Source organism: Lepisma saccharinum, chromosome 1, assembly GCF_977018435.1.
Source record: "Lepisma saccharinum chromosome 1, izLepSacc3.1, whole genome shotgun sequence".
NCBI classification, from domain to species: domain Eukaryota; kingdom Metazoa; phylum Arthropoda; class Insecta; order Zygentoma; family Lepismatidae; genus Lepisma; species Lepisma saccharinum.
The window spans coordinates 24,023,232-24,041,402 of NC_139229.1; the positions used below are offsets into that span (position 1 = coordinate 24,023,232).

Sequence of the window (18,171 nt, forward strand, 5' to 3'; positions counted from 1 at the left end):
CTTAGGAGTTCACAAATTGTGTTATCAAAAGTGCAGTAATACACATATTTTTAATGTCACAGCATACAAATGCATGGGGCACGTTTGAAAATGGAATATTGAACTTTACCAGTGACCTGTGAAGCCTATGCAACAGGTGCCTTGAGAAAGGAAGAACTGAGAAAGGGCATCAAAAACACTTCCTTTGATAGTCTATTAATTTCAAACAACTTTTGTGGGAAAACATTTTCTGGTTTGGATCAGAGGAGCAGTATCGATTTAGAAGAGGCAGATCAACATTAGATTTGGTATTCACCAAAAGGCAAATGCAGTTACAAGTATGGAAATGATTTTATTATGGCATTCCTAGATATACAAAAGGCAAAAAATAGCATGGACAGAACAAAGATTTGGAAGGCTCTAAGAGAGAAATGAGTCTAAGAAGAGATAGTGTGTAGAGTGCAGAGAACATACAAGCCCAACCAGAGCTGTGTGAAGACACCAGTGGAAAGAACAGACTGGTTCAGTATAAGTAATGCACTAAAACAGGGAAGTTCTCTTTCCCCACTGCTTTTCATAATTACAATGGATGCAATTAACAGAGAGTTGGGGCAGAAGATAGGAGGAAGAGATGAAGGTCCTGTTTGCTGGTGACTTACTAATATGGGAGAACAGGGAAGAAGAAGTACAGAGACAGCTTGGTAGTTGGAATGAGGAAATCAGAAGAGCAGGAATGAAATTCAGTGCAGAAAAGAGTGAGGTGCTAATAACAAGAAACAGAGCCAGAAATGAACCAAGAATAAAGATGGACATGGAAGAGTTGAGGGTAATGGAGAGCTTCAAATATCTAGGAAGCATAATTGAGAGGTGAAAGAATACATGAGGAGGTAAACAGAAGAGGACAAATGGGTGGTCGGCTATATCAAAGTGTTCGAAGATTAATATGGAACAGGGATGTACCTATGAAACGCAAGAAGGTAATATACAACACATACTATGTGCCAATAATTATGTATGGAGCAGAGACTTGGACAATGACAGAGATAGACAAAAGAAAGATGCTGGCAGTGGAGATGAATTTTTTAAGGAGTACATTGGGGAAGAGTAGAAGGGATAGAATATGGAGATCCGACAGAGAGTGGGTGTGGTGAAGCTTCAGGACAGGATAGATCAGGCACGGATGAGATGGTTCGGACACATGAAGATGGATGCAGAAAGACTACCAGTAAGAGCTTACAATGCACAAGGAGTGGGAATAAGGCCAAGGGGGAGACCAAGATGTCGGTGGAAAGAGCAGATAGTGGAGAGTGTTAGAAAAGAGGTCAAGATTGGAACACTGTGGAAAGAGAGGAGTGGTGGAAGATGATGAAAAAATGGAGAGGCTTGACTTCTATGCTGACTCAGCCAGAGGCAGGAAACAGCACAGGATGATGATGATGATCAATGTTGTTTAAATAATTGCTCAAAACCTGTTCTAATGTTTCAGTGAGTCTGCAACTGAAACAGGCTAATACTGTGGAAATACTAGATGAATAACTTTCAACATCATTGCTTGAAATAAGTCTGCAAGTGGTATTTTTTCGAAACTATTCTTGCAGTACTCAACAGGGATTAATTGTTAATGTTTTTCTTTCAGAACAAAATTACAATTAGGATAGCAAGTTTGGTTGCCCATATGAAACATTTAACCAACAAGATGGTTTTTGAATAAATAGCCTTATCAAGTGAAGTGTCACATGAACACCCTTACTACATATGAATAGAAATACATAAGGATACACCCACCTATCTCCCCCCAAACGCCTAGCAGGACACTATTCGACTTGCACAATATAACTGTATGCAGTGACACTGAGAATGCATTCATTTTATTATCCTTGTAGAAAACATTATCCTGTTTCAGATTTATTGTTCGTTTATAATTGCTACGTGTTTATACTGATGAAATGAGAATATATTCTCCCCTAAGACAAACGATATATGTAACGCTGCAACATATGACCAAGGGAAATCACGTTCACACACTCAGATAAACCACGAAGAATCTTCAAGATAATTTGTTAGTCTACAACTACAAAGCACATGCATTTACCGAGCAAACAAAGATCATCACATGACAACATCAAGCTGTTTTGTTGATGCATGAAGTGCTGCGTTGAATTCAGCATCATGTCGGTTCAGTACATAATTGATCTTCATACCTGCCCATTAAAGTACACATATATATATAATCATAGGAAAGAAAACAAAAGTAGCTGAGTGGGGCCCTAAAAATTCTTACTTCGGCAAAAAAAAATTATCTTTGCAATTTGTCATTTTTAAGCAGTTCACTTTTGCCGTTTATTACATTCTACTTGTCTAGTCCCAATAGAGCGAACTGTTATAAAATTTGCCTGAATTATAAATTTTTCCACATTAGTTCTTCAGAGCCCAGCCAGCAGAAAAGTAGAGTTTGCAGAGTACCTTAAAAACTGAAAACTGCCTTTATCTTATCAAGCTACTTATTAGCACACCACTAAAACATCTATTACATATGGACATTAAAAACATTCCATGTAGTTCTAATAACCACTCATCTCACAGAACAAGTGTCGGATCAACTCCACTGAAAGGAAACAGTTTGTTACAAATTGTTAGTATGGTTTGTCCTCCATTGGGTATATAGAAACTGGAAAAATACAAAGTACCCATGACAGGTTTACATTAGTAGTTCTCACTAGGCAAACTAGATCCAGGGTACTCACAGCAAAAGAGGTTTGGCTAGGAGAGGGGTCGATATGTATTTCCTCAAGAGTTATGTCACACTGGTAATGTTCACCTTTTTGTGGGGAAAGGATATGTTATGTACCTTACTCTTCCGCAAGCTCTCACAACATGGTTTCACCTTAATTTTAACTTCTTAATTTTAATCTATGTGTTATGTTTTAACCCCAATTTTGCCCAGCTTCCTGAAGAATCCACATGATGTGGTACAGCTTTCAGAGTAAGAAAGGTACATGTCAAAAAAGTTTGGTACCCTTTACTCTCTAAAATCCTTGAGAAAGTGAAATATTTTGTGTGTTATTCTGAAGTAAAGTTGGTCTGTAACCTTAGCATGAAGCATAACAGCCAGAAGGCTTCACGCAAGTGAATATAGCACCCAATATGACATTCCACAACAGAAGCAGACAGGGTGTTGCCTACCGTTTCATAAATGTATTATAAAATAAAGTAAATCAAATACAAAGAACTCAAAACTTATGAAACCAAAATAGAAGTAAAATTATCGGTAGGAGAGTTAGATTTATGGGTGTTTATAGTTTTGCATCATGTTAGGTTTGGTGCTGATAGGAAATTTCGACGTTTTTGTTAAGTTGAAGTGATAAGTTTGATAATGGAATCTTTTGCACATATTCTTTAACTATTTGAATGTGCACACAATCGGTTTTAGTAGCAAAAGTACTCAAGAGACGACGGATTTTACGTACACTGGCCATACTTTGAGATCAAATATCTTCGATATTTGTGTGTTTCCACATGCTGGAACCAATTTTACATTACATAAAACATCAAAACCTGTTGATTAAAAAAAAATCAATGTAATTCTCAAGGAGGTACAGTGTCGATTGCCCAAAAAAGTTTAACTTTACCGGTGTATAACTATAGTTTAATCATCTTAAGCCAAGGTGAACTTTGTGACATAATAGACATTTGTCAATCAGCCAAGTTGTCTTAACTTTTACTGCATGAAGCATGAGTATGCTTTAAATCATGCATTTTGTATTTTACTTTACATTGTAATAAAAAACATAAAATTATCCCCTGCACTTATAGTACTATAATGGCTTCCGCCATCATGGAGGTGAGACATGAACATGCTTCGGCTACTTTTACCTGCTGCTGACCCACCATCCCCACTGCCTATTCATGGACAATATTATCAAATTTCCCCATTGAAGGTACAATTCTCCCCTTCAACCTTAGAAAATTTTGAAATTTCCCTTCATATTGCAACACTGCTTGTAAGATTCTAGATATCCTTTTTTTTTTTTTCATGGACAAAATTGAATAATCCCTGCCAAGAGATCACCCAAAATTAAAAATTAGCCTGGGTTTCCCAGAAGCCAAACTGACTACACCATTCCAGTCAAAATTGTTTCTATTTCTACTAGATTTTTCACTTTGCTTAATTACTGCCGGTAGAGAGAATTCTGATTCTTATATGCATTACATAAAGCTTCTGAAAAATGACAGGTTCTCAAAGCATGTTTTATTGCTGCATGCCTTTCAGAGAATATGATCTGTAATATAATTATTCAAAGCATTTACATGTCTGTAGTAATTTGCATACTATGTTATAAGACCATACTTTAATACAGTATAAAATGAAACACCAGCTGCCAGTGTGCTGAAAAAAAAATCTATAATAACTTTTGAGAGGCATTAAAAGAAAACATTTTACATGCCACAGATTTTTTTAAAAAAAAGGTAAAGTTCCCCAAGTATAGTGTACCATGCCGTGAAGAGACACTTAGGGGATGTGAGAGTACAGACCCACACATTCTCAATCTCTGCCATTTTGGAGGTGATATTATCAGCACCATGCTCCAGCTGTCTTTACTGCCAGGAACCCATTTTGTTTGATGCTGGATGAACCTCAGAGCCACTTTATGCAGTGACAAGACTAAAAATTCCAACCTTATGTCACCCACCCAGGGAATTGAACCTGGATCTCTGCATGGCAGGCACCCTACTCACTAGACCACAGAAGATTTAAAAGCCCAATGAAAATATCAATCATTGTCATACTTGTTGGGGCATTTTCAACGACTGTTACTGGCAACATACAGTGTAGTCTGAGCAATGCTTACATAATTTCTTTCAATACCTCTCAAAAATAAAGACATCCATATTTCACCGCATAATCATCGCATCCTGGTTTTTCAGCACAAAAATTGGTTTATAACCTTTCATTGCGTAATCGTCGCATCAGATAACAAAACCAATATCGATGCACAATCTTTGGACACAGAAGATTATATTTTGTAAGTCCGTACTTTGAAACACTATAGTAAATTTTCTCAAGTGTAATATTTCAACTACAATGCACGAATCAATTAACAACTAATGTGCAATTTTTTCAGACAGAAAAAATGTTCGCTAATCTGTCACAAAGAAATTGCGTGTGTAGATTTAGACTGTTCAATTTTTAATGTATATTCACGAGTATTCCGTGCATCCTAATCTAATACATAGTAATTAATAATTTTTAAGTAGCAGCAATACGGGCACTGTTCTTTCTTTTAAGGAAAAGCTTCACATAATGGTTGCACCCCACATTTTTGTAAAATAAATTGGCATAAAATCTGCAACAATTATGCGGTGAAATATGGTATATCTTCTGGTATGTAGGTTTACTGTCGTGAACTGAAAGTTAAGGTCAATGTTAGAGATATGCTATAAAAATATGATAAAAATCTGTCATGCTGTCGACAAAAAATATAAATTTTAAGAAGACCAAAACATTAACTCCTACCTTTGCTTCTTAGTACAGACAATGATTTCGCAATCATTTGGCCTGTCACCTTCAGCAGGAGCAGCTGGTGGAGCATCAAAAGGTTTTGGGAATTCTTTCGGTACACCTGGCCTCACAGGTTCTGCTGGATAGTCCTTCGGAGCTGATCTGAATGTGCTTCCATATTGATCTCCGCTAAATGTTAGAATGACAGAAGTGTTAACATGCAGCACGAGGAACAGAAATAAACATCATTTACATACTAACACTTATAACAAGGGGTGGTCACAAAATCTGGATAAAAAACATCCAGATTTCAAATTATCCGATATCCGTTTCAGACTCAATGAGTAATCTGGATATCCGGATAGAACAGATTTGATGGAAGGATTCGTAGAAAATCTGTACAGCAAAATACGAATGATGTATAAAAGAGTATGTGGATCAGGTCCGTACCCAGGGTGGGGCCAAGGGGGCCATGCCCCCCCCCCCCTCGAGCCATAAAATATTTTGATGCAAACCTATAAAAATAACATGGATAATTTTTAAGATTTAGCAAGAATTTAGATTTTCTTCTTGTATAAATGATTGGGTTGCCTCTGGAGAGGGGCAGACTCCAGAAGTCTGCAGTCTACTATATTTAGTAATTTTAGTTTTATAACCATTTATGCGAAGCTACTAAATGTTACAATTTGGTCGGGACAGTTCACCATATTTATTCCCTGTTTTGACTTTTTTCGAACTGCAGTCTTGATGAGAAAATGTCCTCTTTTTGTGGTTAATTCACATTCAGACTTGTTATTTATTATAAGCATAATTCCATAGCGTTGGTGGTCACATTCAGGGTACGAATTCCCATGGTGGAAGGGGGATTTCCCACCTTCCCACCAACGATCTTGTTCTATTAACAAATTTTCCCGAATTAAAATTTTCCGAGGGTAAGAGTTTCTTTGTATAACAACAAAGATAAGCAATTAGTTTGGACTTCAAATATACTTTACTACGAATAATATCATAAACGCATACAAAGAAGGAATAACGAAGATTGATGTCTGCCTGTGTGTGAATGTTGCATACATCTTTTGTTCTCTCTCTCTCTCTTTAGGGCTGGTAACAGCATGGGGTAAAAACGTACTTCTAGACACAGTTAAGATTTTTAAATTATATCAAATTGGACTAGAGTTGACGAGATGTATCTTTGCGGGTGAACCCTGCCGAAGCCTAGCTGCGCAGTAGCAAGGAGGAGAAGCTACCGGCTGCGCGTCATTATCCTTGTGTTCTGTCCTTGCTGTCGACCACCCGAAGGGCGAGTAGGTGGCAACTACATAAACATATCTCTCTCACACTCTGCGCAGAGTAGCCAAGGCCACCCGCAAAGATACAGCTAGTCAACTGTAGTAAGAAATGGAGTCAGTCTTAGCTGGCTCCATTGTAGTTGTCATTGTCCCCCTAGGCCCCTGGAACATAGAAATTAGACCAACCTGTCATTTCTCCTCCATTTCTCACCTCCTTTTCGTCGGGAATATATTTCTGGTAAGTCAAGTATTCAAACCTTATGTTACTACATTTTCTGAGCCTTTATTTAAACCAAATGTAAAAAAGAAAAAGAAAAGGCTTCATTATTCTGAGTATGGGATGTAGTTTAACCTTACTTTGCAACGTCAGAAATTAGGTGACTTATGTTATCTCATATTGACCAAAACGAGTTGAATCTAAAAGTTGAGATTTTTACTGTGAGTTAGGTTCAAATGTGCCAAATTTCAGAATTTTTAAAGGGGACCCATCTGAGATATTTACCCCCGAAAACTGTCAAAATTCAATGAACGGCCATGTTTGGGCCTATGCTGTAAAAAAGGGGTGCATTTCTAAACACTGATATTTTATTTAGACACCCTGCAGGTAGATCTACACATGAAAAAAAAAATCAAGACTTATACTAAACCCCTTCATTAAAAAAACTCGGGCTTAAAAATGCAATTTTTTAACTATTGTTACCCCATTTTCCATCATAATTTTCGCACTTACGATGCAATTTCAAGCAAAACATACCTGAATATCATAGGAAGTATACTTCATTAGCTACAAAATGAATTTTGTTTCAGGTCTCTAGCTTTAATGGTTTTTGAGATATTAAGGTTTCTGTATACTGCTACATGAGCAAAAAAAGCCATGCGCCATGTTGAAAAAATGGCTGCCCCAGGAGAACTAAAGACAATATTTTTTTTTTGAACAATGGTTTTGATATCTAGAAACATGTACAAACCTATGTACTAAAAATGATTTTTTCCTAAAATGGTCATGCAACCACAATTGGCTGGTTTGGCATGGAATGACCCATATATATAAATTAATTAATTAATTAGTTAATGATATTAATTAATTATTTAATAAGTGACATATATTTCATGACAATTTATATATATATATACATATACCCAAGGTTTCGGGATTTGCCCGCCCCCCCCCTTAAAAAATCCTGGGTACGGGCCTCATGTGGATAGCCAAAAATATGGATAAATAATAAAGAAAGACCGGATAATGACACATTCGGATATCCAGATCATTTGGATATCTGGATATCAGAATATCCAATATCCACATATTTGAAATTTGGATAGAAAATTATCCGATATCTGGATAAAATTTTATCTAGAGTTGGCCATCCCCACTTAGAACAACTACTTACTTTATCGAAGCTTTTTATACCATTCATAGAGGCATGCATATTTAGTTTTGATGGAAACACAAAACTTGAAATAACACTCTGTAATGTTACATTTTCAAGTCCTTGAAAGGTAGGAGGTGTATTTTCTACTATGTTTTGTAAAATGTGAAATAAACTCTTAAACATGAAATGTAGTTTATTTGCCAACACGACAATTTCTGTAGACTAAATTATCCTGAGAGTTATGCAAATCACGGAATTTTGATTAATTCTGCCGGAAATATTAGCTGGGTGACCACTCTATAGATCGACCACAAGATGAAAAGTCCCCGTGCAGCTTTCCCTTCTTCCCTCCACCTCGGGCCATAAGGAAGCATGGTCCACTCTCCCCCTCCCCTACTCGTGGGAGTACGGTGCACAGGAGTCGCGGGTCTGCACAGGTTGTCTTGCTCTTGGTTCCACTATAGGACCATGATAAAGTTCAAGGATAATTCCCAGTTTTCAAGTGAAGTTTACAAATATTCAAGGGTACAAGCTGATGTTTTCTCTACTGCAACTAACTGCCTCTCACCAGCCACACACACAAATATATTAACCACATAGAGATTCTGTGTAATGCAAATGTATCCAAAAATTCTAAGTTAATTCAATTAAACGGCATAATTTGGTACAAAGTTTTAATTGTACATCCATACTTCGGCAGGCCAGTTCATTAGATGTAAATAATGGGTTATAGCATTACACAAATGATGACCATAAATATGGAGAAAATACATACCCAAATCTACCACCAGGGGCTTCTGCAGGAGCATCTCTTCCTCTGTCCATTCCCCTGAAAAATCCTGTGTTATCTTTTCCGAAGGCTCCAGTATCTTTCCCATATCCTCCAAGGTCCTTGCCGTAACCGAGGGGATCTTTGTTGTAGCCACCAGGTCCAGAGTCCTTGCCGAATCCTCCATCCTTAGCACCGTACGGATCACTCAGTCCCTTAGGTTGGAAACTGTCAAATCTGAGGGAGAAACAAGTTTAAGATCCAGTGCATGGCAGGGGTAGACAAAACTAAAAATAATTCAGGTGCTAGCCCTTATTCTTAGGAGCCAGTTTTATCTTTCTTTAAAAAATACGGGCTAAGAAAGTGTAACTAAGATAAGCTATGAAATGTGATTTTAAAACATTTAATTTATTAATTAATATAGGGATGGGCCGATATGAAATTTTGGCCGATACCAATATAAAATTTACCGATACCGATATTCTACCAATCTGATATAAAATTAGAAATGGTCCTTGAAGAACCTGAAATGTTCATTGATTTCCTTAATAAATGTGTGTTCGTGGTGACTGCAGTGCAAAAGAAGTTTGAATATTTAGACATTTACTTTTTTAGAAAGAAGGGCATGGAGATTATTAATAAAAATTACAACAAAATGGCAGAATTTTGCACTAAATTATCAGATATTTATCGATATATCAGACCAGTAAAATAATCAGTAATTTTACCGATAAATCGATACACCGATATGCCTATATAGGCCGATACCGATAGAGTACCAATTATCAGTCCCATCCGTACTCCAATGTTTCAGGAAGTCTGTACACACTTGACTCTGCATAATTAAAATACCTCAGAGGAGTAGACAGCTGGTGAATGACAAGTGAATGACCCTCGGTCAGATTGAAGCTTCTAGAGAAAGTATAATATTATAATTCGTTACGATGTCTATAAAATCCTAAAAGTCCGGGCCAAAGTGATCACAGACGTGAATGTCAGATGCTATCAAACAATAATAGCATAGCATGACCAGAATCTTAGAAATCAAAATTAACATGGACAAGAAGTACATTTAGATTGCTTAGTGTTGATCTAGTACACGCTCTCCGCCTATGATTTTCGCTTATAAAATTATTCTATTGGTCAAAATGTAATGAAATTTGCTCCGGACATATTTTGGTGTACGAGAAGCATGGTGATGTCACAAGAGTGTGTTAGAAGTGTTCTCTTAATTTACTCTTTTCACTTTTTCGGAGGTTGCAATTGTTACAAAGCAGTAACACAATATGTAATATGCAGCTCGTTGACATGTGCTTGTGAAAACTCCCAATTCCTGTGACAGCCTACGCAACTTCTTTGTGGAGGCCAGCAATCTGATTTTCACTTCCTGCAGCATTGCTTCTGGCAGTATTATAATTAACCTGCGATGTTGTCTTTCATGCACATTCAAATATGTTCCGTTCTTTCCAGCTTCTTCACCAAACATTGAATGGAAGACTATGCAGGCAGTTTTCAAGGCCCCAAACTGTGCAATAAATTGCCACTGGACTCCATTTCAGCATTTAACAGCAGAATTACCCAGATGCATGCAAGCAAGGACTAGAGTGATAGGTTCGAATGATCGACATGGTAATGTAGGTTAATACTAATTACCCCAGATGAAAACCAAACGGTGAACGAAGAACATATTTAATAGAAAACTGGATGTTATGTCTGAAACATTCATGTACAATGAAGCACGATACAGGAAAGCAATACACAGAACACATCTGTCTATAGTTTCTCTTCTTCTGGCTGTAAAGGCCGAGCCTAGTAGCCATGCACTAATAGCTGAACCGTATCATAGAGAGACTATGGCATCATCTCCAATGACGTCACCGTGCTTCTCATACACCAAGTTATGTCCGTAGCCAATTTCATTACATTAACGACAATAGTTTGATTATTATATGTGAAAATCAGGGGCCTGAGAGCGAGAGAAACACCTTGTATATACACACTAATTTACAACCAGACATGCACATTGGATACATTACCTAGAGTCTCTTCCCCAGTCACGGTTGCGGCCTCCTGACCTGTCATCCATTGGAGATCTGTCTCGGAAAGAATCTACTGAATCACCAGCCCTATTCGCACCCCTTCCTCTGTCAGAAACTCTGGCTGTATTCACATCTGAAAAATCAGGAACGCAAAATTATTATTTTGAACTGTCTGCTATAGAGTAATGAGAAGGTAAGAATGATACAATTTGCTCACTAACCAATCACACCTATGAATCTGAATTGCCTAGCCATTCTAGCATACTGCATGCCTGAAAATCATAGTACAAACTAGGATCTCATCAAAAATTACCTCTTAATTGCAAAGCTTCTAGGTTCAATAGTAAGTGTAGACCCAGTATTGTGAGAACAATTGGGAAACTAACTGAAAATAACTAGTCAACTACAGTTTAAAAACCAAACTTGCAAAGTCAACATTATAATTCTTGAGAAACAATTTCACAATGGGGCAGAAACTGAATCTAACAGGACAAAATTCAATTCTCTGACCTAAATAATTTATGTAGGATTGAGTTGATCCCTTGGTATCAACCCATATCAGTGGCACTGGTACAGGAAATTGTTTGTTCGAAATTAATCACCAATTCTGAGCCAGAGGTCCGAATATATGCCACAAAACATATTTGCAGTCTAAATATTCTGGAAATTATGCATAAATTTTAGGGCTAAGCTGGCACCACTTTCAACTGATACACATACCAATGTTGATTACTCTTACCAACTCCAAAATATACTGATGCTTGAAAATTATAATAATTGTTTGCAAGTTCTTCTAAATAAAGAGGTATTCCACTCCAATTATGTACAAGTTTTGATTTAAAATATTCAACAATTTAAATCAAAATATTAAAAATACATGTTACGTATTCACCAAATTCAGCTTTCCCCAGACAACTAGTGCAAAATAAGGAACTTTGAATTTTACATAATTTTCAGGACAATTCGACTCTGGGAAAATGCTGCAGGAATTTTTGTGGGCCCACCAGGCGCGGTTGGCCCTATAGCGCACAGGATCAGTGAACCCCCAGTAATATACGATAATCACCTCGAGAATGAACAATAAACAATGTCTTTACATTTTCACATTATTTCGCTAAAAATTCTACACAATAAGTCATGTATTTGTGCCCGTAATACGGTGAACTCTTTTGCTGAGAAGAAGAAACCGCGATTCGGCCGCCCTGATACAGACCCTCAGTTGAACCCCCACAGGACAGCTCTTGCCATTGTGAAAACTTCGTGCGGGAGCAGAAGCTCGAGGAGGGTATAGGACAAAATACATGGAAGATGAGATTTGAAGAACCTATGTGCCACCCAACGGTCATGCGCAGTTCGTTCTCTCGCAGAAGGCGCGGGACAAGGCTCCGATCTCGCTGCTTCCTCCCTTCCAGTGTTGCTGTGTGCGGTTCAAGTTTGAAGCGCACACATTACATATTCAATATTCTCTTTGTATCATTTTTGTACCGAACTTCTTGGAATAAATGCAAGATTGTGGCAGAGATGGATGAGTGGAAACAAATAAAAGCTGGAATTAGATGCGATGAATTAAAATAAAGGAGATACATTACCAAAATAGCTCGTGCATGCATTCAGAGGTTTTTCCTTAAAGGTGGAAACACTTCGGGTTCGCGAAAGAGAAAGAATGGCACGAAGACGTGACTCGCTGTCGCTCGGTGTCAATCGTCTCAAGTTTGTTAGTTTTTGAAGTGCTTGGATACTTGTTGGAAAGTATTAAGTGATGCTGCGAGTGAAGCGAGGGATGGACTTTACCTAGGTTATGTCATTTGATGCAGTGTAGGCGTTGCTGTCCGCGCAGGTAAGAAATGACCGATAGAAATGCACATAATTAACTTAAACAAACTTCCTTGTCCACTGAAAAAAAGCGTGTGCTGGTCGACCAGCCCCAAATTTGAACAAAGCTATCTTGTATCAATGAAAGGGTCTCAGGTTCGATTTCTAGTATGCACATGCCATTAGTTGCCATTTCCCTTTAATAAATGTAGGACCAGTTCTGATTAGTCGGCATGGACGTCCGGAAGGGGAAAAGGGGGCAGCCCCCCCATGGAAATTGAATGTAAACCAAAAATTATATATTACACGCATATAATTTAATTTCAGTCACAGTAATTTTTGGTAATTATTATAAAAGCGTTGCAGTAACTTCAGACTGAAGGAGTGTTTTTTGCTCCTCCTGAGGAAAAAATATATTACTTGCCCCTACTTGAGGACGTCCATTCCAACAAAACTCAACTTTTTTCATAAAGGCACAATTTATTGTAGTTTCAGCCCTAAATTTATTCACACACCCCTAATACAAAACCTTATACTCCCAGATAAAAAAAATTCTGGACAAATCTTTTAAGCCCGCCCCCCATCCTTTTGTTAGGCGAAGGAAGTTTATTTTGCGGAAACTGAATATATGTCACATGACTTCAGTGAACCCCCGGGTAAATAATGCACGAGCCACGCCTGGGGCCCACATGAAAAACAAAAATTCCAGGAAAGTATGGGCTGGGTGAAGGGCCAGGTTAAAGAGATTTTTATTAAAGAAAAAATTGTAGTTAGTGCTAAGGCACAGTTTCCTGGCTCTCAATTGTGATAGATCTTGATGGATGTCTCTAAAAATATAGATTCACAGGGTGTCTACTAAATGTCTGTTTTTAAATTCCAGGTTTTTTCCAGGTCTATATTTTTTAAAACAAAGAAAAGTTGTTATTGTTAATAACACCTACCAGAAGGCCAGTTGAGAAAAATTTGCAGTAACTAACAAAAGCAAGCCGAGTTCTCACCTTTCACTGCCGTGTAATTCATATCCCTTGGTAGTAGTATATTTTTTACATTTTGTTTTTACTACAAAAGTTCTAAAAATCATTAATTTGAATTCTAAGCATATGTTAATTTATATAATTACATGTTACTGCATTTACTTCTTGGATGGGGAATGGCCAGTTACTTTATTTTTACAAAATTTACTCATACTCGTACAAATTTATTCATAAAATATACTCATACAAAATGTACTTTGTGCTTGTACAATAATTCTGTAACAAAAACAATGTGTTCAGATTACAGTGAACATTGAATTTGCCTACAACTAATTACATGTTAACAGATGAAAACAAGAGAGAGAAAAGAGACTACAGCAAGAAAGAGGTGAAGGGCTGTAGAGGGACCAAGCATTCACTGACTTTCTCAAAATTAACAAAGAAATCCCTTGAATCGCAGCATTCACCCCAAAATTCAAGTGGAGGCAGAGACAGACTCTGCTCAAGTATCCCTGTGGTCGCCATCCACGTACTCACAAAACATAAGCCCCTAAGTGAAGTGGACATATGTAGTGAAAGTGGTAACTTTGAGAAAAATCCAGGTTTCTGGTTAAATTCCAGGCTTTTCCCAGGTTATCCACGTACAAAAGTAGATTCCAGGCAAATTCCAGGTTTTCCAGGTCAGTAGACACCCTGGTTCATAAAGTAAATTAAATTACAAACAATACTGCACTACAAATGCATTCGGGCCCAACAAAAAATAATAAAAAAATGATCAGAGAAACACGGCTGTGCACATCACGCTAGCTTGGCTCCAATCTGACAACGCACACTTATTTACATGGTGTTGTTTCTTCTACAGTTTTCTGTCATGTACGTCGCATTCGGACGAACTAACCAACTGTACCCATCGAGTATTATGTTGATTTCTTTGTTGTTGGTTCCAGCATGCAGAAAACACAAATAACAAAGATATAGCCAGCGTTAGATAAAATCCTGCTATCTCCGAGTACTTTCGCTGCTTTTTCAGTTTGTATGGAGACTAAAATAGTAAAAAAAAAAAGAAAGTTTGTATGCAGACTAAAATAGCAAAAAAAAAAAAAGAACACGTTGGAAATTGCTATCAGCTGCAAACCTAACGACATAAAATTATCGCTGATGTTGTGGAATATCACATTTGGTGCTACTTTCACTTGTTGAAGTCTTTGGGCTGTTCTGCTTCACAGTAAGGTAACATGCTAATGTAACAGACACACCTTACTTCACAATAATGCATTTCCATGAGCTAAAATCAACTGAATACGTTCATAAACAACAAAATCTTCACAAAGCATGTACAATATTTTACTTTCTCAAGGGGGTACAGAGGGTTAAGGATACCAAATACACTATGTCCTAGCTGGAGCATGCAGCCCGGAAGTTCGGTGACAAGATCGAAAGTGGAACATTTAATGTCCGCAGGCACCAGGCTGGCTGCAAGGTTAATTTATTAAACAATAAATAATCCTTACCCTAATGTCATGATTCTTTATAAAGTTTAAAAATAATAAAAAATGTACAAAAGAGAGGGAAACACAACTTACCTAATCTTTTCCCTCGAAACACTGTTCCATGCTCTTGTCTCACAGCTTCAGCTGCACTTTCTTCATTGTCAAACTGAACAAATCCAAACCCTTTATTTATGGTAACACCTGCAATATTACGTTTATAAATGTCAACCAACAACATTTGTCATGTCTACTCTTGCACGTTAATTAAAAACATATGCATTAAAATACTGCATGGGAAAGGGTATTTATCATAATGAAGCACTGCAACTCTATTCTAGCTCACTAGGAAGTTTAAGCCAGCTGAACTACAAGATATTTAGCAACTATTTACTGCATTATCAAATACCAGCCCCTTATAATGGACACTTCAAGGAAGTTTATATTGCATTGCGCACATTGTTTATTACACTTGCCATTAAAAGGATTTGAATTTGAATTAAACATTTTTTGGGTGCACCAGCACTAAGGCTATTTTGCACCAGTCACACTAATGGGGTCCAGCCCCTTATCATAACAAAAATAAAAGTGTGTCTATAAACTAAGATTTCCTTACCTTGGTTAAAAGCTGAGGCTAAAAAGGGCGCTCAGCACAAATAAGGACAAAACACAGGACGACACAGAATTATGCCGGCCATGGGGCCAGTCGCCAGAGCCTCGTTAGTCTGCAGTCCAGGGTGTACTATGTGGAAGTGAGGTTGATTATTGGGTGCACTACACTACACTACAACCCCCTTCAAAAGGAAAATTAATCTTAACAAGGATTACACAGTGCTTTTCACAGTTGAGTTGTCCGTGGAGCGGCGGCTAGCATCCCGGGCAGTGAGAGCTCATCTTCAAGCATTGACCCACAGCTGTATGCTGACCTTGGTACTGGGCGTGTGTGTGCTTCAGTATCCAGATAGCTGGTGTCCAGTTTGCATTACTTTTATGCAGTTTAATAATGCCACGATATCCATACAATTTTAAATAACAAATGTTTATGTATGACTCTTACGTCATTATGAATTCTTGTAGGGAAGTTAGAATGAGTCTTGCAGCAGAATTCCCAGATGTTCCTGCTTCACACAGAGACAATGTTTGGATACTTGTGACACATTTAGGGAAACAGGGTCTGTTCGTTATAAGAAGCGAAGGGTTACTAACGAGAAACTAGACTACGTTGGAGCAAGATTGGAACGTACTCCTTAAAAATTCCTCTGGCACATTGCACAAGAAACAGGCATTTTCATAATGTTTCTGTGGTGAGTTACCAAGTTTTTAAACATTAAGCCATACATAAGAAGAATTGAAAGAAAATTTTCGGAGAATAAATCAAGCAATATTTTTCGGTAGAGGAACTGATATAAATATTTCATAAATGTGTGGATGAAGGAGGACATTATTTCCAACACCTCTTGTTACAAGATAAGTGCTAATTTTAATTGTAGGAGCTTATTTCATTACATAGCTACCAGTTCCAGTTACGTGGATATTGCATGCTGTTTACCGGCAGACACGCTCTTACTTCCCGTCATTCCAGCCACCGCTCCACGGCCACCATGGGCATGATTGATTGATTTGGAGTTTTAAGTCCACTTTATGCGCAGTAAGGCTAATCGGGACTGGACCTACGGTTAAAAGTGGGATCCGAACCACTATGTGCCTCCACCGGGTATTGAACCCAGGATCACCTTGGTCATGAAAGCCATCATTGAACAAACATTCAATATACCTGTACTTTTCCAGGTTCCTAGAGGTTAACAAAATTCTCAAGTTTTTTACTTGCATGATGCTCTTTCCGACATTTCCAGGCATTTCAGGAGGTCAGTGGAAACCCTTACACAATGATTTTGACTTGTGAACAGCGGAGTGTGTTAAAATGGCCAAGAAAAATAAGTACAGGGTAATACAAAATAATTCCTAAGTTTTCATATATCTTGACAAAGTCCAAGTGAATTTTAAAACCACTTTGTGGTACCACCGGGTATCGAACCTTAGAATGTACCCAGTGGTGAGGGATACATCTCTCATTAAGTATAACTTGTAGATGAATTTTGAATTTGATTTTTAACTTTTGGGTGCATCAGCATCTACGTTATATTGCACCCATCACATTATACGGGGTCCAGCCCCTTACCATTAGAAATAACAAATCTAACGTTGCATAACTAAAAACCTTAAAATATTCTGACTTCCGTTAAAAGCTGAGGTTGTAAAGGGGCACTCAGCACACATCCACCTCTTACACCCCCTTATAGATGAACTATCCAACTATGTTTAGTAAAGGGATGAACATCAATACTATGATCAAGTTTCTGCTACACATAACCTAGCAACCACAAATCCCATGGAAGAAACAATGCAGTTCTTGAGTTCCACCATCACTGGGGGTACCGGTGGTATAAGTAGTGTGTCACCCCCCCTCCCCTTGGAGACTTTTCTTAACAAAGTAATAAGAAATACGTTCCTAAATGTATTATTATTTTCTACAAGACGTATTTCCACAGATACATAATATGTTAATTTCCTCAAATTTGTGACTGCTTTTTCTGTAACAATTGTGTGAAAGTAAAACAAATAAAACATTGTAATAAAAGTTACTGAAATCAAAAATAACCTAATCGTCACTAACTACGAAATCTACAGTGTGCTACTACAATGTGCACATACATTGTTCAATGCTATTCTAAAGAGTAGAACCAAAAGGGCAAAGTAATTTGACATAAGTAGAACTAAACATTAGTCATGAAGAAATTGACACACCTAGCGGTTGGAATTTGAAGCAGGTGGTTACAACACACATGCACAAGAGACCCAGTGTGATTATAGCCCATCATTCATTTAGAATACAAGTATAGTGAAGAACAGGCAATGCACATCACTTGTCCAAGGAGGGTTAACACTAGG

At 37.6% G+C, this 18,171-nt stretch overlaps 1 protein-coding gene across 1 annotated transcript in view; it reads right to left on the bottom strand.

Moving 5' to 3' along the window:
- The window catches only part of LOC145993689 (nuclear receptor coactivator 5-like), a 58,638-nt gene that overhangs the window by 32,771 nt on the left and 7,696 nt on the right, over positions 1-18,171 (bottom strand). Inside the window, exons 3-6 of the mRNA XM_083129460.1 lie at positions 15,319-15,426; positions 10,947-11,082; positions 8,917-9,147; positions 5,495-5,668 (exon numbers count right to left, since the gene is read on the bottom strand). Of these exons, the coding sequence (XP_082985586.1) occupies positions 5,495-5,668; positions 8,917-9,147; positions 10,947-11,082; positions 15,319-15,426 (649 nt within the window). The remainder of the gene's footprint in view (positions 1-5,494; positions 5,669-8,916; positions 9,148-10,946; positions 11,083-15,318; positions 15,427-18,171) is intronic.